Source organism: Mastigoproctus giganteus, chromosome 2 (genome assembly GCF_048544385.1).
Source record: "Mastigoproctus giganteus isolate SK-2022 chromosome 2, ASM4854438v1, whole genome shotgun sequence".
Lineage (NCBI taxonomy): Eukaryota > Metazoa > Arthropoda > Arachnida > Uropygi > Thelyphonidae > Mastigoproctus > Mastigoproctus giganteus.
This window is the reverse complement of record NC_143576.1, coordinates 36029827-36056990: the sequence shown is the minus strand read 5'-3', so window position 1 is coordinate 36056990 and position 27164 is coordinate 36029827. Positions and strand designations below refer to the sequence as shown.

The following is a 27164-nucleotide window of genomic DNA, read 5'->3' as shown; positions in this document are numbered from 1 at the left end:
GGTGCACATACAATACAGTGAGTTCATGAATTGATAAAAATCGCCAAGAAAATGCAACACGAAATGATTCATTCCCCCACCATGGTACCACCCTGTACCAAGCATGAGCGATGTATGACCCAATCAGTACCCTTACTGACTGCATCATGCTAATTCCTTTATCATTCTCCACCATATGTGATAAAAAATTTCGAAAGAAAAGAATTTATAATTCAATATGCCAAAGACTACAAGCATATAGAGCATGTATATGTGGCAATGCAACCACCAAAACCATCTCCATTGAGTACAAAGGAGATATCTAAGCTATTTCGACAGTGGAAGAAATTACAGCCTGCAATGGAGTTTAACAAAGAAGCCGGAGACGGTTCATCCACATCTTCAGAGCCTTACATCTCCCTAGAAATGTTGAAAGTGAATTTGGAAGAAGGAGTCATGGAAGTTGATACTGCAAATGAAAACGATGAAGAGTCCTAGAAGCCTAGTTGTAAATGAAAAGCGAAGAAGTCAAAACCAACTGCCAGAAGTACTCCATCAAATAGTTCAATGAGTAGCGGGCATAATACACAGCAGGAACAGCAACAGGATTTTAAGAAACAACAAAGCATCCAAGCAAAATTTAAACATACATTCCTGGATGATGATTTCAGTTCAGTCTGTTTTATATGTGATCAGCTTTGTTTTAAGAATGATGTGAAGATTGTAGCAGCCCGGGATCACGCTCTTCTTCAAACAGCATTTCCAAATGAGGATGTAAGTCAAATGTCGGCCTTTAACAGCTGTCGTGGCTCTCTCAAAAACAAAGTTATTTCGGCTCAATCAAAGCAAAATGGTTTTAAATATCATCCGATTCCACAGCACTTTCTGAAACTAGATTTGGTAACAACGGAACGGCTCATATCTCGAGACTCCCATTCATGCAGATTCATGGCCTGCATCATTTATACGGTCAACACAGGATCCTCGGTCAAGTAATAAATGTTCACCGAAAGAAGTTTCAATTAACTTCTGCTATGTGTGTTGCGCACACACAAAATTATTTTTTTTGTTGACTTGTATAAGCTTGCTTTCTTGCATCATCTGCCACTACTACTACTACTGCAAGCAAATGCATGAGTTGTGTGATGGTTACTGAGAGTGAAAACAGTTGCATGTATACTTGCATGTACACTCATGCCAGGATCACAGTAGTCAAGGAAATGGGCAACACTTTCCTGATAACAGAGACCCCCTCCCGGCATTTTGCAATAAAGATAGGTGGACAAGAACCAGGATGTATTTGCCTGGAGCAACAATTGATGATGTTATCAACAGACTGTTGCATTTTAAGGGTGGAAAAGAGCATTATTATTTATGTGGGGACTAATGATATTAAACAAACATGAACTAATGATTTGTTATATAAATATAGGACCATGCTGGAAAAAATGCTGTGATTATGTCAGAATGCATATGTGCCCAGACACAATAGGTAGGATTATATGCTGAAAATCTTGTGGATTAACTTGACTTGAATGATTCTGCAAGGCTTTTGGTGGGAAATTTTTTTTTTTTATCAGTTTGATCCACACTTGTAGGTAGAAGGAATCTATTTTGTAAGGATGGTATTTATTTAAAGAAAGGTGGTGCATGAGTTTTTGCGAGTACCAACTGAGGACACCTTAATGGTTCAGGGAAACTGCTAGTTAGGAGGATAATATAAATGCATTTATCTGATACGGGTCAAAGTAATGCTTGCACACATCTTAAGAATTCTTGTTTGCTGCTACAACAGCCGATATTGACAAGATGTTCTGAGAGTGGCAACATTTCAAATGAGTGAGGAAATAAAGCTAAGGAAACAAGCCTAAATAACTTCAAGGGGGGGTAAACTATAGAAGAATACTTAGTCTTAATTGTGTCTACGGTAATGTCAGGAGTGTTGTCAATAAATGGTTGAATTCAAACTCCTAATAAGAACAGCTATTGCTGACATAATAGGGCTAACAGAAACCTGGGAAGAGTTGTTCCACTATGGTATGTATGAGGAGGTATTCTATTAAAGGAGTTGAGAACAGGGAAGACAGAAGGGTAGATGGGGTCATGCATCTTACCAAAAGTGGCCTGAGTGCAAATAGAGCTTTCGCAGAGTCAGAAGTTATGCCTGCCAGCACACAATCTGTGTGTTAGTTGGAAGCAAAGGTATACCGAGAGTAATCTACATACCAGAAGATTGTGAAGCGTATGACGAGAATTCTGTACATGCAAATGGAATGGGCAAGCAATTGTGAATGTGTTATTATAAGCAATTTCAATATGCCCCTAACTTACTGAAATAATAGGGAGTGAGTTTAAATAAACTACATTATTATTTGTATTAGCACATTAGAGAAAATACTATGGTAAGAGCATTCTAGACATAATTATTCACAAATCAGATGACATCACAAGGCTTACAGTACAGGAGCACTAGCCTGGTAGTGATCACACAGTCACTATTTGGAAGATGAAAATAGGTATTGCAGTAATTAAAGATATAGACAAGGGTTTTAATTTCAGAAGAGGAGGTCTATGACAGTTTAAGATGCTACGTGGCATCCATGAATTGGATGAATTGCAGAGGATGGTGAATATATTAGAATTATACAACATCTTTAAAGCAATAATCAGGGAGGCCATTAATTCATATAATTATATCATTAAGAAATACAGCAAGAGGAGGATGCACAGATGATGAATATGGAGCTCTACAGTCTAATAGAGCAGAAAAAGATAGCATGGGAATATTAGAAAGTAATTAAATGTACTGAAGCCAACAACAGCTAAATTTTTTTTTTTTTTTTTGCAAACTTACCCCTATTACTACTTTCTGCCTGTGGATCTGGTTGAATTCCCATTATAGTAGTTCTCTGAAGTACAGGCATTAGTTCACTGCATTGTAGAAGATGACGGTCTATTTCCTCAAGACCTGAGCACTAAATTAAAGACATGTTTATTTATTTTAAGTTGAGTATTAAATCATATTATTGATATTTATTTTAAATTTACACTGCCAATGAAAATGTCCTAGAAAGAATCATATTTTTTTAAACTGCTATAATGAGTATATTATTTATTTATTATTATTTTTATTATTCAATTTGAAAATATGTCACTAATCATTCAAGCGAGTATTATGTAGTCTGATTAACACTCCCACACGAAAAATATTCGGCAAATAATGTAAAAATCAATTGCAATAAAGTGTTGTCTGATATACTTTATACACAAATTCATACCACGGGCAGAAGCCTCAATTCCTATATCTGCTATAGTACAGAAACACCAAATCAGCCAGGCCTATAAAATCGTGTCTACTTTCTTTTTTTTTTTTTTTTTTTTTTTTTTTTTTATGTCAACCCCAAACACGAGAGGTGTTAGAACCTATAGTACTTAGTACCGTGCTTGGGTTGGAGGTTGAGAAGACGAAAGAAGATATTTGTTGACATTGGACTTGAACTTCTGTAGATTGTAATTTTCAGGAAATACGTATGAAGGAAGGTTGTTCCAGAAAACGGCAGTTGAATGAATAAACAAGGAAGATGAAAAGTTGGTTCTGTGAGTTTGAAGTTGGACAGTAAATGGATGTTGGCTGGTGGTGGCACTGTTCCGACTGTTTTGAAAGAGAGAGAGAAGGAATTATAGAAGCTAATTCAGAAGAACAGTGCCCATGGAAGTATCTGTAGAAGAGGCATGCAGCAGAAACAGTACGTCTATGAGACAGCGAGTGCAGAGACTCTGTTAGAGATAAGTCATTAATTAACCTAACTGCCCTCTTCTGAATGGAATCAAGAAGCCTGAGAGAGGTTTTGGGGACATCACCCCAGATGTGGGAACAATATTCCATGGCAGGGCGGATTTGCGATTTATACAGAGTGAGCAGCTGTTTGGAAGAAAAGTAACGCTGAGAGCGAAAGAGAAAACCAAGTTTTTTAGATGCAGAAGAAGCAATATTTGTAATGTGCTTGCGCCAAGAGAGATTAGAAGTCAGGGTAATCCCCAAAAGAGATATATCATTTTGCCTAGAAATCGGAGGGTCACTAAAGATAAGCATAGGAGCAGAAGAATCCTTTTTGCAAGATAAGACAAGACTGAGTTTTAGAAGGGTTGAAATCAACTAAGTTGTCTTTGCCCCACTGGAGAATTACCTGAAGATTGGCATTTAAGGAATTGGTAGCAGATTTTCGAGAAGTTGAAGCTGATTGAGCGGGACAAGGTTTCTCAAAATGGAAAGTGGAATGCAATGTGCTATCATCGGCAAAACTAAGGATAGGATTTCTAGTCAATGGAAGAAGGTCATTAATATACAAGAGGAAAAGAGTGGGGGAAAGAACTGAACCTTGGGGACACCGGCATTAGCGGAGAAGTTAGAAGACAGAGAGCCATCTACCATCACCCTCAGTGAGCGATCAGAGAGAAAACTGGATAACCAATGAGTGGGGGAAAGAACTGAACCTTGGGGGACACCGGCATTAGCGGAGAAGTTAGAAGACAGAGAGCCATCTACCATCACCCTCAGTGAGCGATCAGAGAGAAAACTGGATAACCAATTACTAAAAACAGTTGGCAAACCATAAGATGGAAGCTTGTTTAGAAGACCTTTATGCCAAACACGATCGAAAGCCTTTCAGATGTCAAGAGCAACTACTTGTGTTTCACCGAACCTTTCCATTGAATTAGTCCATAAAGGGGTAACATAAGCCAGAATATCACCAGTGGATCGACAATGATGGAATCCATACTGGCGATCGTTGATCAGACAGAAGGTTTCTAGGTAGTTTAAAATTTGGCAGTTAATTGATTTCTCCATTACTTTAGAAAGAGTAGAAGTAATTGCAATGGGATGATAATTGGATGGGAGGGATTTGTCATCCTTTTTAGGAACTGGCTGGATATGAGCAAATTTCCAAGCAGAAGGAAAAACACCTTTAGAATAAGAAAGTGAAAAAAGGCGGCAAAGAATAGGAGTAAATTCAGGAGCACAGGTTTTGAGAACAAGTGGAGAAATGCCATCGAGACCTGGAGCTTTCTTAGCATCAAGTTTCGTCAAAATCCTTTTGACATCCTTTTGACGGAAGACCACAGGAGGCATTGAATGGAGCGTGCTGGGAATAGTGGGAGGTGTTTTACCAAGATCGTTAATGCACGAGTTGAAAGAAAAATGGGACGCTAGCAGGTCAGCTTTATCCTTGGCTGAAGTGACAACAGAACCATCTGGTTTGGACAGAGGTGGGAGCAGAGATGGGCAAAAGTTGCAGCCAATAGCTTTGGCAAGAGACCAGAATGCTCGGCTACCATTAGGGCAAGAAGCAAGTTTTCTACTCTTAGCCTGTTCAAACTCTAGTTTGGACTGGTTAATAACTGCTTTACAATTGTTGCGAGCTTTGGTGTAGGCAGAAAATGAACCTGAAGAATTACAAACAAGCCAATTACGATATGCAACATTCTTCTCTTGAACAGCCTTAGCACATTTATTGGAAAACCAAGGTTTAGATAAAGGACGAGATTTTAAAGTGGAGTGTGAGATAAAGGATTCCATTCCTGCAAGAATAATTTCACTGACACGATCTGAGCAAACATTGACATCAGAAGTTTTGAAACAGTAATCCGACCAAGGAAAAGAAGAAAAGAAGTCTTGCAGGTCATCCCATTTTGCATTCTTGTAATGCCAAACAACACGAATTTGGGAATAGCCATGAGATAAAGGTTCCATTGGAGAAGAGACAATCACCAAGTTGTGATCTGAAGTGCCTAAAGGATCTCTCACTTCGACCGTGTACTTAGAAGGGTTGTTTGTGAGAAAAAGATCAAGCGTATTGGCTGTATGATTAGGATTGTCTGGTATTCTTGTAGGTAAATGAACACTCTGTGCTAGGTCATTAGTAATTGCAAAAGCCTCAGCATCTCGACCTGCTGGGTCGGTGTGACTAGAAAACAGAAGTCAGCTGGAGTTGTGAACATTAAAATCACCAAGGAAAATTACCTCACTGTTAGGAAAGTTGGACTGGAGAAAATCAAATTGCAAAGAGAAGAAGTCAAAGAGCTCCAAGTGATTAGTGGAGTTGTGAGAATGGTAGAGACAACAGATGAATTTGACACAATGAGGTAGAGAGATTTTAAACCAGAGAAGATCAAAGAGAGGAGATTCCAAATTGCCAAGTCTCTGACAGGGAATATCAGAACGGACATATGCACAAGTATTTGAGGTGAAAAGAATCATACAGCGAATAATTTGGGCATCTGAGATGAGCAGTAGTTGAATCAACCAATAACTGAGATTCTGTCAGAAAAAGTACATGGGGTTTGGCAGACTGCAAGTGGAAATGGACATCGTTGAGATTAGAATTGAGACCAGGTATATTTGTGAAATGAATTAGGAAGTGCTTGGGAGGTTTAGATCTTTTCGCAGATAAGCTTGCTCTATTAGTTTGACAATTCATGGTGTATTCAATAGTAAGAAAAAGTGGGTGGGACATGCTGTATGAAGTAATGAAAATTTTTGGATATGGCATACACATGGTAAGAATATACCCAGATCCTTGACATAACGTGGCCTCGACAATGCTCCCTGCATACACACTACTCGGACTCCCTCCAGTTACTATCTGGCAGAGTAGAAGTAGCAAGATTATACACTAGCTGATCCGGAAGCCTCCTAGAGAGTTACCAATAGGTTCGGTCCAGTGTACTAACTAGTGGCCATCCTGTGAACACCGTTTTAGAGCTGTACCCTTGAAATGTAAGGAATATTGGATCTTCCCACGATGTTCATCATAACCTCAAAAGTCATCAATCATACTGCATGATGGAAGAGATGGGGAAGGGTTTGCCAGAACTTAGCTATAGAGACTAAACATGGGTTTCACCACTTCAAGCCTCCAGCCCTCATCAACCGGTGCAATACCACTGGTTGATGAGTCATCTACCACCTAGTACTGCCTGGTAACATAGAGGGGTGGCGTTCCTCCATGTGGTGTGGGCCCCAAACCTCGACCCCTGCTTACGTTGGTTCACACCTGGATGGTCATCCACCATGTACTTGTGCATGGAGGTTATACCCAGGATACCCAGATCTAACAATATTTGTAAAATAATAAGAGAAGTTTACCTCAATATAGTACGTAGAACACTTCCACATGATACTTTTCAGAAATTAAAACAAAAAACTTATATTAGAGTAACAAATAATTTAAAATTTTTTTTAAAATTTTTAAAAATAACTGAAAATCAATTTAACACAATTAACGAAAAAATTGCAAAATGATTTTCTCGTTAATTGCAAACGAATTTTTTCGTTAATTGCGTTAAATTGATTTTTAATTATTTTTGAAAATTTTTCAAATTTTTAAAAATTATTTGTTACTTTAATGTAAGTTTTTCAATTTTTTCGTTTTAATTTCTGGGGAGTATCATATGGAAGTGTTCTACGTACTATATTGAGGTAAACTTCTCTTATTATTTTACAAATATTGATATCAACGTAGAACGTATTGAGCATTACAGCTCTGGTTCATACTGTCTAACAATAGAAACTTTCTGTCGCAGCCATTTTGGTTTTCATTTGTTTGATTGATTTTTGATTTCATTCGTTTCCTTATATCCATGGGCACTAATGATATTAAGAGTAGGAGATTTGAGGACATACAGTAAGTCCCCGACATACATAAGAGATATGTTCCAGGACTTCTTGAGTAAGTTGAGTTTTACGTAACTCGGGAATGGCTAATAAAATATTGCTATTATATCACTGATATGCCAAAATTACAAAATCCACATAACATCCTCACAAGAATGAATCAAAATAGTTATATTTTAAAATTAATTAGTTATATATATTTTTTTCTATATTGTTACATATTTTTAATTAGTTCAATTAAAACCTTTATCTGGAGACAGCGGTGAAGTAGCTGCAGAGACACGAGAAAAGAAAACATAAAAGGAAGAAAAAAACGCATGTCATTGTACTGTAAAAACTGATATGTATTTCGTAGCCTTGGTTATTATAGTTGACTTCATTGTTTTCGATCCCATCACCGCTTCTCATATTCTGTCATTGGCCTTTATTATTGTGTTCACTGCTGACCCTGACAAATCTAAATTCGGCTCAATACTTGCTAATATTTGACCATTTTCATTCATCCTTATTATTTTAATTTTCTGATCCAAATCGATCGCTTTTCTTTTCTTGGAAGATTTACTAGTATCGCTGTCACTTATATTCTCTTAGTTGGAACCACGATAATGGTCAAAATGAAATTTTCTGTATAGAAAATTTCATTTTGACCATTATTCATTACTGCCATTCATCGTTATTAATTCACAGGGTTAAGGCGGAAACACACTATTATCACCTCACACAAGCTTACATTTTACTAAAGCATATTTCTGGAGATCACTACCATAAAACAATAAAAACAATTTGTAGTTTCCGGTTTATTGAGCTTTTCTGTTAATGCAATCTATTATGAACAGGTAGTAAACGCGATCTTATTGCATTTGCGATAATACCGATAGTTGGAATTCTGTGGGTTTTTATGTTATTATGGTGAAATGTGTGTCCCCTTCACACATTTCACCATATGACTGAATGGGTGTCCCCTTCACATATTTCACCATATAACTTTTTTTGTATGACTTATTATTTTTTTTTACTGTTTTAAATTTTACAATCCCAAACAAAAAAAAAAAAAAAAGCAAGTGAAAAAAAATTTACATAACTCTGAAGTTTGGCTTACTTTGTAACTTTATGTAACTTTGGCTTACGTAAGTCGGGGACTTACTGTACTTAACAAATACATAGAAATGGGAAAAGTTGTTGTTTGTTTGTTATTTGGTTTTTAGGAGCATTAGCAACTAAGGCTATATTGCTCCGGGGATATGCGATGGTCATTCCCTGACCTTTCCACATCCTCCGTATTTGGTGGTCACGGGCGGGAAAAGTTGTGAGTTAGGATTAAATCTGAAGGTGTCTGCAATTCTGGGCAGACATGATAGGAGGGGATACATGTTGAAAGCACTGCCAGTCATTCAGCTCTGGAGAGACTGTGTAAGGCTCATGGGGTAGAATTTTTCTCAAATTCTACCCCATGTGGTCTGTGCTTATTAATAGGAGAAAGACTTTTTACAGGGATGGGATACACTTAAATAGAAATAGGTGCAGAGAAGGGAAACAATGGTGAAGAGAGCAAAAGGGTGGTCTTACCAAGACAGGCAGAATCTTTAAACTAGACACCTGCTAGATGATCTGATTGAGGTGTTTAGGGCTTTGAACGGATTGAGCAAGCTCAATGCTGAAGGCATTCTTCCTCTTTGCTCAGACTACACACGTGAGGGAGCATAAATTCAAACTGAAGAAGGATGGTTACAGGATAGATGTGTGGAAATTTGCTTTCAGCCAGTGGGTGGCTGATTGTTGGAACAAATTTCCATCTGTTGTTGTGGAAGTGGGCAGTTTGAATAAATTCAAGGAAGGACTAGACAAATTACTGAGAGGATGGACAGGTGATGCAGGAGTTTTTTTTTTTTTTTTTGACTGATGCTTTCTAAGCTTGCATCATATGCCACTACTAAATACTAAAATACTAATATCCTTCAGTGATCAATGGAACTTGAACCAAGGCTTCTCCCGATGAGAGGTAAAATCATACTGTGACAAAGGACTATGGCGCAAACTGAACTCAACAGGGACAATGACAGGAGGCCACAAATTTTTTCATTTGAATAAGTACTCAAGTTAGATTTTTAAATTAATTAATTTAATTTTTATATTATTCACAGTTGATGTTCATATGTCAAGTAAATTAATAATTCTCACACCATTATGGGAAAATGTGTTCAAACTTCTAAATAACCAACTTATGACCAAACTTTTGGAACAACATATCCACATCACACTCAAAACCAAAGAAATAACACAAATAAAAAATAGTAAAAGAGAACATTTACTAAAATAAAAAAAATAGTCTAAACATAAATAAAATAAGAACTTTCAAAAAAGCCTACCTTTTTTTTGTTGAAGAGCAGCAGGGCTTGGTAGAAAAGCCTACAAAATTTAATTCTTGAGTATATGGCCAAAGCTATTTCATGCTGCAAAAAAAAAAAAAAAAGACAGATCAGAACCACTATAAAAAAAATATATATATATTTTTTTGATAATATATCTATTAATCTAGCAGATGACAATCTATACATCATAATTGTGTTACCTGTCATCAAAGTGCATGACTCTCAAGAAAATGGATGGACGGACGGACGGACAGACAGAGATTATTTATAAGCTCTATATCACTGCACCTTCCAAGAAAATTATTTTCTTTGATTTTGTTTTAATAAACATTCACCAACTGATAAAGCTCAGAGTTAAATTGCAATCAAAATGTAAATGTCATTAGCCCCAACTCCAGAAAGTGCTTCAAATTTATTAATGGTATCGTATTAATTTATATTTCATTTCAGTAAATATTGTTTTTTTTTTTTTTTTTTCCTTTTTCAGTTGTGATGAGTGCCAAAACTCTCTCAACATTTTCAGATATAATTTTAGTCAAAGCACAATTATGCCCAATGGCTAATGGATATTGAGTTGCTCCCACAAAATACTATGGGAATTTGTCCTAATTTTAGTATGCCAAAATCAACCACTTATGCTTGAAAGTTTTTTCTTGAATTTCCGTAGGCTGTAATTTTAGGGGAAACATGCAAAGGAAGGTCATTCCAGAGGGTTGTGAGCTGGATATCGTCATTCTTCTCTTTCTTGGTGATTCTCTTCTAATTCTGACTCTTGTTCTCTCTCTCTCTCTCTCTCTCAGGAATATTTTTTGGCTGGTGCAGCAAAAGTCTCAGGCTTCCTTGCACCATATGGCTAATGATAATAAAGCAGAAAGAATACGTAACAGATGGTTTATTAATTAACCTGACTCACTGACTGCTTTTTGTAATTGTCAAAAATTTGAGAGGTTTTTGAGGCACAACCCCAGATGTGGGGTTTTTTTTTTGGTAGTTGTTGGCGCATCGGCTTCTGTGGCCATAATGCACCTCCCAAGGTTTTTTTTTGCAGTACTTTGATCCAAACCCGAGGCAGGATTCGAACCCGCAACCTTTGGGTTGCCAGGCAGGCACTTTACCCACCCGGCTAGCCCGGTCGGCCCAGATGTGGGGACAATATTCCACAGCAGGACAGATTTGGGATTTGCACAGAGTGAGTAACTATTTAGAAGAAAGTAATGCTGAGAGTGATAACGAAAACCCAGTTTTTAGATGTAGAGGAAGAAATATTTGTGATGTGCTTATGCCAAAAGAGTGGGAGCAGAAGTTAATTAACCTGACTCACATGAAGATAAGTCATCTTGTCTAAATATCTGAGTGCCGTTGAAGATGAGGATAGGAACAGTAGTCTTTTCTACTGTTCCAGGACTGAATTTTAGGATTGAAGTTAACTAGGTTTTCTTCACCCTACTACAGAATTACTTGGAGATCATCATTTAAAGAATTGGTGGTGGATATCTGAGAAGTTGAGGGCACTTATGCAGGACAAGGTTTCTCAGACTGGAAGGTGAAATTTAGTGTTCTATTACCAACAAAACTGTAGATAGGATTTCTAATCAGTATGAGAGGAAAAGAGTGGGAGAAAGAACTGAACATTGGTGAATACCTGCATTAGTGGAGATGTTAGAAGACTGTGTATCGTCTACCATCACCTGCATCGAGCATTCATATAGAAAAGTGAAAACTGGATACCCTATTGTGAAAAAATGGTCAGCAGGCCATAAGATGGCTGTTTTTTTCAGAAGACCTTAATGCTAAACATAATGAAAAGCGTTTGAAATGTCAAGAGCAGCTGCATGAGTTTTATCAAATTTTTCCAATCTGTCCAAAGATGAGTAATATAAGCCAGTGCATCACCAGTGGATCAACACTGACAGAATCTGTACTGGTGGCCACTGATCAGAGGGAAGGATTCAGATAGTTGAAGAGTTGGCAGTTGATGGATTTCTCTGAGCCACAAGCCCAACAACCCACAATAATAAGAAGGGCAAAAGAACTGAATTCTCTCCCTTCTCTCAAAAGCAGAACACCAGCTTTTGAGTGAAGGGAGATAACTGGAAGGAAAGAATTTGTCATCCTTTTTAAAAGAACTGGCTGGATATGAGCAAATTTTGAAGGCAGAATCAAAAATGCAAGTGGGATAAGAAATTGTAAAAAGGCAAAGGACAGAAGTAAGGTTTCGGGAACAAGTGGAGAAATGCCATCGAGTGGAGTGTATTGGGTGTGACAAAAGGCGGTTTACTAAGATCGTTAACAAAAGAGTTAAAAGTACAGTGCTAGTAGAATGCTGAGGATACAAGAGAACCATCAAGTTTTAACAGAGATGGGAGTATTGAAGGACAGAAGTTGCAGCCAATAGATTTGGCAAGGAACCAGAATGCTCGATTAGGGATAAAAAAGGAAGTTTTCAACTCTTAGTTTGCTCAAAATCGAGTTTGGACTGATAAATTTTAAAACTGTTTTATAATTATAAAATAGTTATTAATCAGTGTAGGAAGAAAATGAAGATGGAGATTTGGACACAAGCTAAATGTGATATGATATGAGGGGGCATTTGAAAAGTTCATGGCCTGAGTATGAAGGATCTATTGGAGGAGTCTGGTAAAATGTTACTTTTCAACAGTCTCCTTTGGAGTCTACACATTTTTGCCACCAATGATCTAATGTGTGATTCCAGCTGAGAAGAAAGTTTTCTCTCGGGTCTCAGGAATGCATTCAGTGCAGCAATATTGTCATCATCGGTGGGAAAATGGATGCCAGTCGCCTTTTTTTCAAATTAGGAATTAGTTGAAAGTCTGATGTTGCTAGATCTGCTGAATATGGAGGGATGGTCCAAGATTTAGAAGCTATATTTATGCAGTACAGGTATGGCAATGACAAACTTGTGGGCAGGTGTGATTGGGTTTTCTCTTTTGCTCTGGGCATTACTTTTCTTCCAAACAGCTTTTCAATCTGTACAAATTGCAAATCCATCTTACCATGGAATATCATTCCCACATCTGGGGCATGCCCCAAAACTCTCACAGGCTTCTAGATTCCATTCAAAAGAGGGCAGTTAGATTAATTAACTTATGTCTAACAAAGTCTTCCTGCTCTCTGTCTCACAGACATTCTGTTTCTGCTCAATCCTTTTCTACAGATACTTCTGTAGGCATTGTTCTTCTGAATTGGCTTCTATAATTCCCACTCGCTCTTCCAGAGCAGTCCGAACATATGCCACAACCAGTCAACATCCTTTTATTGTCCAACTTCACAGAGCCAACTTTTTTTCTTCCTCATTTATTCATTCAACTTCTGTTTTCTGGAACAATCTCCCTTCATATGTATTTCCTGAAAATTACAATCTACAAAAATTCAAGTCTAATGTCAACAAGTATCTTCTTTCATCTTCTCAACCTTCAACCCATTGATGGACTAAGCACTACAGGTTATAATAACTCTTGTGTTTTTGGTTTTTTCATTAAAAAAAAATAAATAATAAAAAATCTCCCACTCTTCCAAACATGTGCTACTAGTAGTCAGCATACGGTATCCAACTACAAAACTCAGAGAACCTACTTTTCCTCTTCCTCATTTATATTTTCTTCTGCTCTTATTTGGAACAACCTTCCTTCACATATATTTCTCAAAAATTACAACCTACAGAAATTTAAACCTAATGTCAGCAAGTATCTTTATAGTATCTATAAAAAAAAAAAAAAAATTTGTTTTCACAGCCTTCAACCTATGTATGGTATTAGGCACCATAGGTTCTAATAGCTTTCACGTTTGGTGTTTCACTGAGGGTGGGGGGAGATAGAAGAATAGCAACAAGATTAATCAGTGGCTCAAAACAATACTCTTACAGAAAAGGCTTTAGTTCCGGAAACTAATCATATACATGTAGACCTTACCGAAGGGTTGATGATATCCTTACTCTTTCTCAGAAGCTACAGCTTTTTCAGATGCTACAGTGGCATATAGGGGAAACCCTGGAGACCGCAAATGAAACAAACACACCTTGACCTTACTCTTTCTCAGATAATGCATAAGAAATCATAAATATAAACTGAAGAAGGATGGTTGCAGGATAGATGTGTGAAAATTTGCTTTCACCTGAGAGTAATTGACTGTTCAAAAAATCCAGCTTGTTTTGTGAAAATGGGTTGCTGAACCTCTTCCAGCTCTGTACAAAAAAAAACATGGATTAATGAAGAATTCTGTTACGGCTCTAGACAAAAAAAAAAAAAAAAGAAAAAGAGAAATGAATAAAGGGAAGTGTTTTCGAATTTAAGGGATGCTAAACCAAAAGAAGGGATTTTCACTGGAACTCAAATAAAGAAGCTCATCAAAAATGATGTATCTGAAACGAGCTACAGGATACTGACTAGGAGCTTGGCAATTGTTAAAAGGAACTGTGCATGCATTTCTAGATAGAAGAAAAGAAGATCATTATGAATCTCTGGAGTCAACATTACTGCAATATTATGAAGATATGAGTTGCTAAATATCTTTGAAATTTCATTTTCTTCATTCCCATATCAGTTCCCCCCCCCCCAAATTTCAGAAATGTAAAGTGCAAATGAAACACTTCCATCAGGCCACAACCATGATGGAAAAGTAGCATCAAGCTTGCCGGAATTCTAGTGTTGATATTTGTCAATTTTGTGGGAAATTACTGCCCGCTTTTTAACAGGGAAAGCAAAAAGACTATAAGAAAAACTCTCTGAGTGGCGAACATTTCTATAGAAGTGGAATGTCATACGTAGTACATTATTTATTTGATTTGATTAAAGTATTTTAAAATGAATAAGACTCATTTTTAAGAAAGTATGTATATATATATATTTTTTTTATATGACACTAGAAAATTATTGTTCATTACCTATAGGTAGTTAATGAATTTACGAGTTAATTCGTTCCTAGCACACTCCCCTTGTAAAGCGGAATTTATTTCCCATAGACATAATGTTAAAAACAGGGGTTATGTTGTCAATAATGAAATTTGACCATAGTAATGTTAAATGAAGGTTAACAAAACAATAGTTTATGCTTAAACAATGATTTATTTATTCAAAGAAATGAAAACAGCCTTTAAAATCAAGCAAATTATAGTAATGAAGGAATTATTTATGTCATACAGATGATAAAGAATTTTTATTCTTCATCATTATTGACTAAATGCACACTCAATGGTTCGTTACTTGTTGATGGTTCTTTAACAATCATTCTGGCTGCATGTTTGCTTATGATTTCATATTTTGTTTCCAATGTTATTCCTCGTCGCTTTTTTTTTTTTTTTCTTTTTTTTTATTAACGTCACTCTCCATAGTATTACTTCGTTTTGGCATATAGAGGGGAACAGGTATCCTGTGTGTTATCAGACACTCAGTCTAAAACACTGATGGATCCAATATTTTTCTATTACAGAAGATTTAGGAGAAGTCCGGTTGGCCTGCCTCCCTAAAATCCACTCATGCACACCTTCTCAATGGTAAGCCCTGTTATGTCACTTAGGTGGCAACGAACGTGTAGAGTAGTTCTCTTCAAGATGCCTGGTCAGCGTGAAGAGGAAAAGACCAAACCCTCCAGCATATGACAGCACGACAAAACAAATGGCTCTCAGTCCCCAGTGACTTTCACTCCCCCTCTTACGGCAGCGAGAGGATCAGAGTGGAAGCAGAGGGTGCTAAGAATCTCTGGGTACGACCAGGCTGCCATGCACAGAAATTGAACTTGGCCTGTTACAACGTAAGGTCACTCATCGGTGAAGACAGGATATTAGAGCTGGAAAAGGAATTAGACAATGAGAATTGGGATATCATCGGTTTGGCTGAAACAAGAAGAAGAAATGAATCACTTATAAGTTTATCAAGTGAAAATCTGCTGTACACCAATGGAAACAGTGAGTGGAGTGAATGTGGAGTTGGGTTTCTGGTCCATAAAGATTTAAAAAACAACATTTTGGAATTCAAAAGTACATCACCAAGGGTGTCAAGACTAATACTCAAGATTTTTAAGAGGTACAAGCTAAAGGATATAATAATTTATGCACTAACATCGAGCCATGATGATGAAGAGGTTGAAGAAATGTACACCGAAATTGAGAGTCTTCTAGATGAGCAGAAAACCGACTACACTATTATTATGGGGGACTTCAATGCTAAGGTTGGAAAAAGACAAAACAGCGCAGAAAAGGGAATTATAGGAAATTTTGGAATTGGTGAAAGAAACGAAAGAGGCGAGAGACTTGTGGAATTTGCAGAATCTCAAGGATTGTCAGTAATGAACACTTTTTTCAAGAAAAGGGTGAACAGAAAGTGGACATGGAAGAGTCCAAACGGATTAACGACTAATGAAATCGACTTCATCCACACTAAACAGAAGATATATTGTGAATGATGTTACTATCCTGAATAAGGTAAATGTTGGAAGTGATCACAGAATGGTAAGATGTACACTTGATATAGATGTAGGAAAGGAAAAACCTGACTCGAGTAAATAATACAAAGGTCTTTGAGATAACAGAAGAGGAGAAAAAGCAGTATGTACTGGAACTTAAGAACAAGTTTGAACTTCTGCAGACTACTCAGGACCAAGATATCGACGAGGAATATTAGAACTTTCTGAAAGTGATAAAGCCCAAGAAACCTATAGGGAAAAAGAAATCCAAAGAAGAAAAAATTAGTCAAGAAACACTTGTTATGATGAACCGAAGGCGAAAAATGAAGAGCAAGATAAACACTGACAAGGAAAAAATTGAGTATACTGAGTTATGCAAAGCCATTAGAAAGAGACTCAGAGAGGACATAAGAAGATTTAACATAACAAAAGTAGAACAAGCATTAAGGGAAAACAAAGGATTTAAATCAGCAGCCATGAGCAGTAATACAAAAAGACAAATGATACTGAAACTGAAGAATAGCGATGGTGAACTTATAAACAGCAGAGAAGGCATAATTCAAATAGCAGAAGACTACTATAGAGAATTATACAAGGAGCGAGGGAATGATGCCAGAAGTGGGGAAGATGGATTGCAAATTAGAACACATACGGCATACCCGATATTCTTCCTGATGAGGTAGAACATGCATTGAAGAAAATGAAGAATCAGAAAGCCCCGGGGGAAGATGAAGTTACTGTAGAGTTGTTAAAATTGGGAGGAAGAGACATAACACAAAAACTGGCAAGGCTCTTCACAAAGTGCATTAGAAAAGGTGTGACGCCTAAGCAGTGGAATAATGCAATCATAGTTTTGCTGCATAAGAAAGGAGATAAATCAGAAATTGGAAATTATAGACCAATTAGCTTGTTATCCCACATCTACAAGTTGTTCACAATTGTCATTACTAACAGATTAGAAAGAATACTTGATGAGAATCAACCGAAAGAGCAAGCTAATGGAGAAAGCAAATGAATATAAAACACCATTATGCCTGGCATTTGTGGATTATGAAAAGGCATTTGACTCCATACAGCATAAGGCAATGTTTCGGGCACTGGAAAGACAAGGCATAGATACCCACATATTATGATTTTGAAGAAAATATATGAGAATGCTACCTCCTTTATTAGACTACACAAAGACAGTAATAAATTTAAAATTGAGAAAGGAGTTCAACAAGGAGACACAATATCTCCGAAGTTGTTTACTGCTGCCCTTGAGGAAGCATTCAGAAGATTAGACTGGTCGCAGAAAGGAGTCAATGTGAATGGAGAGTACCTAAACCGTTTACGATTTGCAGATGATTTTGTGGTCATAAGCCACGATCCCAAAGAATTAGAGGAAAATCTTAATCAGTTATGCACAGCTAGTAAGGATTTTGGACTAAAGATGAATGTGGCTAAAACAAAAGTAATGATGAACAAGTATGCCACGGAAAGGGAAATAATGATTGAACGAGCAGTAATTGAAAAGGTGGAGTCATATACTTATCTGGGACAAGTTATTAGCTGTAATAATGATAAATGGCTGGAAGTCAAGAGAAGAATAAATTTTGGATGGATAGCATTCAGGAAATATAGTCACATACTGAAGAGCAATATCCAGTTTGTCTGAAACGTAAAATAATGAACCAATGTATACTCCCCACCATGACTTTTGGAAGTGAAACTTGGGCACTCACCAAAAGAATGGAAGAGAAGCTGAGAACTACACAGCGAAGAATGGAACAAATTATATTGGGAATCAGACTGTTAGATAAGAAGAGAAACACATGGATTAGGCAGCAAACTCAAGTAAAGGACATTCTTATCAAAACTAAAGAACTAAAATGGTCTTGGGCAGGACACATAGCTCGAAGACATGATGACAGATGGACTAAGAAAATAACAGAATGGTATCCAAGAGGAGCTAGAAGAAAACCTGGAAGACAAAGGCGGAGATGGATAGATGAAATTCATGAGTTTGTGGGTAGTAAATGGATGGCCAGTGCTCAAAACAGAAGGAACTGGAAAGTTGCTGGAGAGGCCTTCATCCTGCAGTGGATTGAAAATGGCTGATGATGATGATGATGACAGTATTAATAAGACAGATAAATTTGAAACAAGATAAGATAGCAAAAATGAAGAGCAACACAATCACTCTTTGTAATGTCAGTATGATAACTACTGTATATTATGTGAGTCAGTGAGGTGCTCTCGTCTGCCCGAACAAACAAATGCACACACAGTAGTACTGTGTTCTATAGTAATGCGCATGGTTTGAAATGCCATATTTATGAATGTCTAACATTTATTTACTGCAATTAATGTTCATATTTTCGATTTTGTTGACACTTGAGGGAAAAAAAAAACAAAAAAAAAACAAAAAAAAAACTAGTAAACCTGGGAACTCGTAAAGTGGGAACAGTCTGTACATTACCTTATTACTTTTAGAATCAGAAAGTTTTGCTCTGTAAGTATGCAAAAAAAAAAAAAAAAAAAAAAAAAAAATTATATATATATATCTCCCCCCCCCCCCTTAACTGGTGTTATAACATGGGATGGATAGAGAAAGAAGACAATGTTGTTGTTTTTTTTTTTTTTTTTTTTTGCTTCCTTTCACCATCTGCCACTACTGATATTAAAAAAAGACTGCAGACTACCACCACCACCTATTTTGAAACTGAATACCTATTTCTGAGGTTCCCTTAATATTTGTGCTCTAGAAACTAGAAATATTTCTGAAACTGTTATGGTGTTGAGGTTCATTACCTGTCTTTCTGTGTCAAGATCCTGTTCCTCACCTGGTTTACTACGAGTCATCTGTAAAAGACACATAACAAGAAAATAAATTTTTGGAGTGAAATTGGTTTTGTTAGCAATTATTACTGTATGTTTCATTAGCTGTTCTATATTCCACTGATGAATTCTAAAAATGGATGATTAAAGCTTTTTTAATAAGTACAGTACAATTTATACTTCTGGTTTATCAAAATCAAAACACGTGGTTACACACTTTAAACTTCTTTATACAAAATTAGTATAAAGAAGTTTAGAGTCTACAGTACATAGTTTATTAGTATTGTAGTGGCAAATGATATAAGAAAGTAAGAACACAATATCAGACAAAAAAACAAAACCATTTCCCACCTCATTTAAGAATTTGTCAATTTCTTCCTTAAATTCCACAATATCAAAAGAAAGTTTGTTCCATCACTAGCTGGCTGAAGGAATTCTACATATCTCTGTAACAACCATCCTTCCTCAATTTATATTTATGCCCCTTTATGTTTGCTGTTTGAACAGGAGGAAGAATGTCATTAGCATTTGATTTACACAACCCATTCAATGCCTTCAACACCTCAATCCAATCTCCTCACAGGTGTCTTGTTTCTAGATGCTGCAATTTGCAAAACTAGTCTTTCTTTGTAAAAGTACAACTCTGTTTTCCTCACTAATTTTGTTGCTCTTCTTTGTGCTTGGATATGTTGGAACCAATCCACATCACTTGTAAAATGAGGGAATGAAATGTATATTTGGTACTGAAGATATGGTCCAACCACTGCCTTAAACAACAGTATAATCACCTCCCTATCCCTGCTGGAAATATTTCTGCATATCATTGACAAAATCTCATGAGTTGTCCTAGCAGCCTGTCTGCACTGCTCAGAGAACTACATATGTGACTGCACAATTATCTCCAGGTGTTTTTTGTTCTCCACTACCTTGAGTGTAATACCACATAGTTGCTATGTTATGCAATGTTAAACTTCAACTGCCACTTCTCAGTCAATTTGCCTAATTTTTCTAGATCTTGTTGCAATAGTATTCCCTGATTACTGTCACTAACCATGTTGCCAGCCTCATATGCAAACTTAGACATTATGCAAAGTACTGCATATGTGCAGCAGTAACCACAGAGTAACGTACTAACTGTGTGGTACTACACTCAGGATAGTGAAGAATGAAAAAGACCTGGGGTTATTTGTGCAGTCAGATATGAAGTTTTCTGAGCAGTGCAGACAGGCCACCAGAGTAGCTTATGATATACAGGAATTTTACTAGCACATATAAGAAGGTGATTATCCCCTTGTATAAGGCAATGGTCAGGCCACACCTTGAGTACTGCATACAGGTCCGAAGACCTCAATTAGGAAGGATGTAGAGCTGCTGGAACAAGTATAGAGAAGAGCAACGAGATTGGTGAAGGGAAAAAAGGGTTGCTCTTATAAGGAAGGCTTAAGTTCTGCAAGTTGCAGCACCTGGAGACTAGGCAACTGCAAGGTTATTTGATTGAGATGTATAAGGCCTTGAATGGTTTGAGCAAGCTCAATACTGATGGGATCCATCCTCTTGCTCAGATTATGCACTTGAGGGAGCATAAATTCAAAGTGAGAAAAGACAGTTGTAGAATAGATGTGCGGAAATTTGCCTTTAACCCAGTGGATGGTTGATTGTTAGAACAAACACCCATCTGTTGTGGAAGTTGATAGCTTAAATAAATTCAACAAAGAACTGAACGAACTTTTGGAGCAAATGGATGGGCATAATGGGAAGTTTTTTTTTTTTTTTTTTTTGACTAATGCTATATAAGCTTGCTTTCTTGCATCATATGCCTCTATTAATGCTAATGCTAATATGGCTCCTGAAATATATGGAGGAAAATCCTGATGTCAGCAAATGAATGTATTTGCATAGAACCAGGCTTCTCAATTAAATTACATAAAGGGCCATTAAACTTGACTGTTGAAACTTTGGTGGGCAATCATCAGTCAGTGGGAAAAGTGACACTTCTGGTACCTCATCATATCCTTGTAGTTAGGCACATAGCTTGTGCATGCAATTTGCAAGAGGTGTTTTGTATTTTCATCAGTAAGTAAGCTCCTGTATCTTGACTTGGTGAATGTTAATGAGCTAAAAGCACTTTCAGAAATCCATGTTAATCGAAACATTGTTAGAATTTTCATAGCCACTGTTAGTTGTGATTTCAGGATATTTGTTGTTGGTGTGCAGCTCTATCCAAAATTTTTGTGTAGTGAGTAGACTTAAATAATTCACTAACCCTTGATTTTGTTGTAAATTGGTACATTTCCAATTTAAACTGGGCCTTGTTTATTTTTTAACAATTATTTTTATTTGCTGCATCCATTCAAAATTATTTCTAATGATAGAAGGTTGGCAGAAAATTGTAGCACACTGTTTGCCTTCCAGATTTTTGAATCTATGATAAAACTCACTTTTCAGTTTATTTAAGAATTCTAATATTATATCAATTTCAAACATACGTGTTATCTCATCTTTAAAATTTTTAAGAGTGGGGAAGAAAATAAATTCATTACTTCTTATATCTTGAATGAAATGAATTCATTCTTATATCTTGAACTTCTTATATCCTGAATTTTCTTTTTGAAACTTAAGACAGACTCATAGAGTTCACAATCTTTCCAAAAATGCTAGATTGGAAATATGGTGGGCATGCCTTAAAATGTCAGAAAAATATTGAGTTTTATCACTGTCTACAAAAATACTCAAAATTTCACTTCCTAAATCACATATCCTTTTCAGCATTCTTCCTTTGCTTAACCACCTCACACTGCTGTAAGCAATCAGGTCAGGAAACTTAGCATCAACATGTTTTAAAAACTGTTTTAACTGCCTCTGTGACAGTGCTGATTTTGATCGCAGAAAATTAGCTAATTTTATCATTTCAGTCAGGAGAAAGTGAAAGCCTGCACTCAGTTTTGAAAACAGTGTGGCAGTATGTATAATACAGTGATAGGAAATAAGATTGTTTTTTTTTTCATTAAGCCTGCCAACAAGCCCACTGCTTTCACCTATCATGGCTGCAGCCCCATCTGTTGTAATGGAAAATAAATCTCCAGTTTAAGTTTTTGGAAGTTAATAATTTTAAAACATCATTACAGATTATTTCTCCTATTGTCCATCCATGTAGAGCTATTAATCCCAACAAATCTTTAACAAATACATTATCATTAGAGAAACTCAAAAAAACTGCAAGCTGGGCTGTATCTGTGCAATCCGAAGTACTTAAAGTAGAAAAAGTACTTAAAGTACAAACAAAATACAGTACTTAAAAGTAAATTACAGTACTAGGTGCAGAGACCGTGAAGAAATTACTGGCCAACTCAGCATTCTGATAGGCGTCTATGAGAGTTCGAGGTTAGGGTAAATGCCCTCAAAGGAAATAATATGAAGGGGGGGCCCATCAAGCTCTCAGCTGCCTAACTCAATGCCAGAGTTAACACCGGCATCCCCCTTACCCCATACTTCTCCTCCAACCCATGCACGCTACTAAGTACTATAGGTTTTGATACCTTTCGTGTTTGGAGTTTTCATAAAAAAAAAAAAAAAAAAAAAAAATCAGGCAACACAGCGGCAATCTCCAATGCAGAATGCACTGGTCCCACAGGAGCTAATTATTGTCGGTGACTCTATTGACAGAGAGAGATGGGGAATATATTATGTAAAAAGGACAGGTGGAACAGGACCAGGGTATGTCTGCCAGGGGCAAAGGTTGATGACATTGTACAGCAGATATCATCTTTTAAGGGCACAAAAGGTGATATTGTTGTACACTAATGAGACTAATGACCTTAAGAGTAAGAGATCTACAGATTTACTTAACAAGTACAGATCAATGTAGTAAAAATATCGTTAGTTAGGGTTAAATTTGAGAGTGTCTGCAATTCTACCTAGACACGATAGGATGACGAGATCCTTGTCAACCAATTTGGCCTTGGAGAGATTGTGCAAGACTCGTGAGGTACAATTTTTTTCAGCGCGGTCTGTGCTTGCTAACAGGAGATACTGCTTCTACAGGGATGGGATACACTTAAATAGAAAGGGTGCAAGAATATTCACAGACTAAAAGATTAAAGGGGAGATTCATAAACTAAAAGATTAACAGTAGCCGCAGGCAGAGACAAAAGTGATTCTTGCACTGCTTCTATTGTAATGAGCAACAGCCTAGAGAGCAGGTAGCTGGGAATTTCAAGAGCTGCTAGGAGTCATCATGGAACAAGTAAATACGTGGGCTGTGTTAGGGCAAGTAAGAGTAAGAACAAGTGCATGTATACTTGCGGTGCCTCCGTAGCCAGATGGGAAGGAGTAGCAGTGCGTAGCACACGCTTCTTGATTAGACCGGGGTTTGAGCCCGTCACCACCAAATACAGAGGATGCGGAAAGGTCAGGGAATGACCACCGCATATCCCGGAGCAATATGGCCTTAGTTGCTAATGCTCCTAAAAACCAAATAACAACAACAACAATGTATACTTGCATGTACACTAATGCTAGAAATATGTAACTACCATCAAGGGTAAAAGGAAGGGTTTTTGTTTTCATAAAGGTGACTACAGAGGTCTCAGACAGTTTTTAAATTGTATAGAGCGGGATAAACGGATGATGTTACCAATGGCGAGTTCTAAATGGGAAGCCTTCAGGGTATCTTGGAAGCTACTAGGCTTTTCATACCAACTAAGAAATACTGTTCAAGAAATAAACCTAAATAAATGACAGATGAATTAATGAGGCTCATGGCAGAGAAGAAAAATGTGTACAAAGGGGGTTCTCAAACTATGACACAAATAATTATAGAACTGTTAGTTAAACTTCTGTTCAGTGGAAAATATTGGAGTCACTGGTTAAAGAAGTGATGCAGAATCACCTAGACAAGACTGCAGTTATAGTTCAGACACAGCATGGGTTTGTTAAGGGGAAGTCTTGTCTAACAAATTTCATTGGATACTTAATGCCTTCAACAAAGGAACTGGATGCAAAAAATTATGTTGATATCATATACTTGGATTTCAGGAACTCTTTTGATACTGTTACACATGGAAGACTGCTGTACAAATTGGAGTGGTAGGGCATTTAGGGAAAGTTGCTGCAATGGATAAAGGGATGGTTGAGTGGGAGAAGACGGAAAGTGGTAATAAATGAACACTGCTCTACGTGGACTAATGTTATTAGTGGAATCCTCCAGGGTTCGGTGCTGGGCCCATTGTTGTTTTGTGCATTTATCAATGATATTGATGAAGGTGTATCAGGCTTAATGTCCAAGTTTGCAGATGATACAAAGGTTGGCAGGGTTGTTAATGACACTAAAGACTATGTTACTGCAACAGGATCTAGAAAGGTTAGGAAGATGGGCTGAGAAGTGGCAACTAAAGTTTAATATTGACAAATGCAAAGTACTGCATATGGGTAGCAGCAACCCAAGAGAAATGTACCAACTGTGCGGTACTACTCTCAGGGAGGTGGAGAATGAAAAAGATGTTGTTGTTATTTGGGAGCATTAGCAACTAAGGCCATATTGCTCTGGGAATATGCGGTGGTCATTCCCTGACCTTTCCGCGTCCTCCGTTTTTTGGTGGTGACGGGCTCGAACCCCGGTCTAATCAAGAAGCGTGTGCTACGCACTGCTGCTCCTTCCCACCTGGCTACGGAGGCGCCTAAAATGAAAAAGAACTGGGGGTAATTGTGCAGTCAGATATGAAGTTCTCTGAGCAGTGCAGATGGACTGCCAGAGCAGGTCATGAAGTTTTGTCAAAGATATATAAGAATTTTGCTAGCAAAGACAAGGAGGTGATTATCCCTTTGTATATGCAATGGTCAGGCCACACCTTGAGTACAGCATACAGGTCTGGAGGCCTCATATTTAGGAATGATGTAGAATTGCTAGAACAAGTACAGAGAAGGCAACAGGATTGGTGAAAGGAACAAAGAGGTGCACTTACGAAGAAAGGTTTAAGTTCTGCAAGTTGCAGCATCTGGAGACTAGGCACCTGTGAGGCGATCTGATTGAGGTGTATAAGGGCTTGAATGGTTTGAGCAGGCTCAATGATGATGGGATACTTCCGCTTGCTCAGACTAAGAACCTGGAAGGACAGTTGTAGAATAGATGTGTGGAAGTTTGCCTTTAGCCGGCGGGTAGTTGACTGCTGGAAAAGATTTCTATCTGATGTTGTGGAAGTTGATAACTTAAATAAATTTTAAGCTGAACTAGACAAATACGTGGGGTGACCGGATGGGCGAAATGGGAAGGGCTTTTTTTTGGTTGGTGCTGTATAAGCTTGCCTTCTTGCATCATAGGCACCAACACCACATGGAGGAATGCCACCCCTCTATGTTACCAGGCAGTACTAGGTGGGAGACGACTCTCATCAACTGGTGAAATACCACCACTTTGCTTATTGGAGGCTTGAAGTGGTGGAACCCATGTTTAGTCTCTAGAGCTAATTTCCGGTCAACCCTTCCCTATCTCTTCCATCATGCAGTATGATTGATGACTTTTGAGGTTATGATGAACGTCGTGGCGAGATCCAATATTCCTTACATTTCGAGGGCACAGCTCTAAAACGGTGTTCGCAGTCGGGCCGCTAGTTAGCACACCGGACCGAACCTATTGGTAACGCCATATCCAAAAATTTCATTACTTCATACAGCATGTCCCACCCACTTTTTCTTACTATTGAATACACCATGAATTGTCAAACTAATAGAGCAAGCTTATCTGCGAAAAGATCTAAACCTCCCAAGTACTTCCTAATTCATTTCACAAATATACGTGGTCTCAATTCTAATCTCAACGATGTCCATTTCCATTTGCAGTCTGCCAAACCCAATGTACTTTTTCTGACAGAATCTCAGTTATCGGTTGATTCCACTACTGCTCATCTCAGATGCCCAAATTATTCGCTGTATGATTCCTTTCGCCTCAAAGGTGGTACTTGTGCATATGTCTGTTCTGATATTCCCTCTCAGAGACTTGGCAATTTGGAATCTCCTCTCTTTGATCTTCTCTGGTTTAAAATCTCTCTACCTCATTGTGTCAAATTCATCTGTTGTCTCTACCGTTCTCCCAACTCCACTAATCACTTGGAGCTCTTTGACTTCCTCTCTTTGCAACTTGACTTTCTCCAGTCCAACTTTCCTGACAGTGAGGTAATTTTCCTTGGTGATTTTAATGTTCCAAACTACAGCTGGCTTCCGTTTTCTAGTCACACCGACCCAGCAGGCCGAGATGCTGAGGCTTTTGCGATTACTAATGACCTAGCACAGATTGTTCATTTACCTACAAGAATACCAGACAATCCTAATCATACAGCCAATACGCTTGATCTTTTTCCCACCTCCCTAGCCAGGTGGGAAGGAGCAGCAGTGCGTAGCCACGCTTCCTGATTAGACCGGGGTTCGAGCCCGTCACCACCAAATAGGAAGATGCGGAAAGGTCAGAGAATGACCACCGCATATCCTGGAGCAATATGGCCTTAGTTGCTAATGCTCCTAAAAAAAAAAAAAAAAAAAAACCAAACCTTGATCTTTTTCTCACAAACAACCCTTCTAAGTACACGGTCGAAGTGAGAGGTCCTTTAGCACTTCAGATCACAACTTGGTGATTGTCTCTTCTCCAATGGAACCTTTATCTCATGGCTATTCCCAACCTCGTGTTGTTTGGCATTACAAGAATGCAAAATGGGATGACCTGAGACTTCTTTTCTTCTTTTCCTTGGTCGGATTACTGTTTCAAAACTTCTGATGTCAACATTTGCTCAGATCGTGTCAGTGAAATTATTCTTGCAGGAATGGAATCCTTTATCCCACACTCCACTTTAAAATCTCGTCCTTTATCTAAACCTTGGTTTTCCAATAAATGTGCTAAGGCTGTTCAAGAGAAGAAT

The 27164-nt window shown here is 37.6% G+C and overlaps 1 protein-coding gene across 3 annotated transcripts in view; it reads right to left on the bottom strand.

Moving 5' to 3' along the window:
- Naa35 (N-alpha-acetyltransferase 35) overlaps positions 1-27164 on the bottom strand; it is a 401343-nt gene that overhangs the window by 226621 nt on the left and 147558 nt on the right. For all 3 annotated transcript variants that reach the window (XM_090368451.1, XM_090368454.1, XM_090368452.1), the window contains 3 exons: positions 19234-19284; positions 10021-10104; positions 2834-2954 (listed from right to left, as the gene is read on the bottom strand). In XM_090368451.1, coding sequence (XP_090224577.1) covers positions 2834-2954; positions 10021-10104; positions 19234-19284 — 256 coding nt within the window. The remainder of the gene's footprint in view (positions 1-2833; positions 2955-10020; positions 10105-19233; positions 19285-27164) is intronic.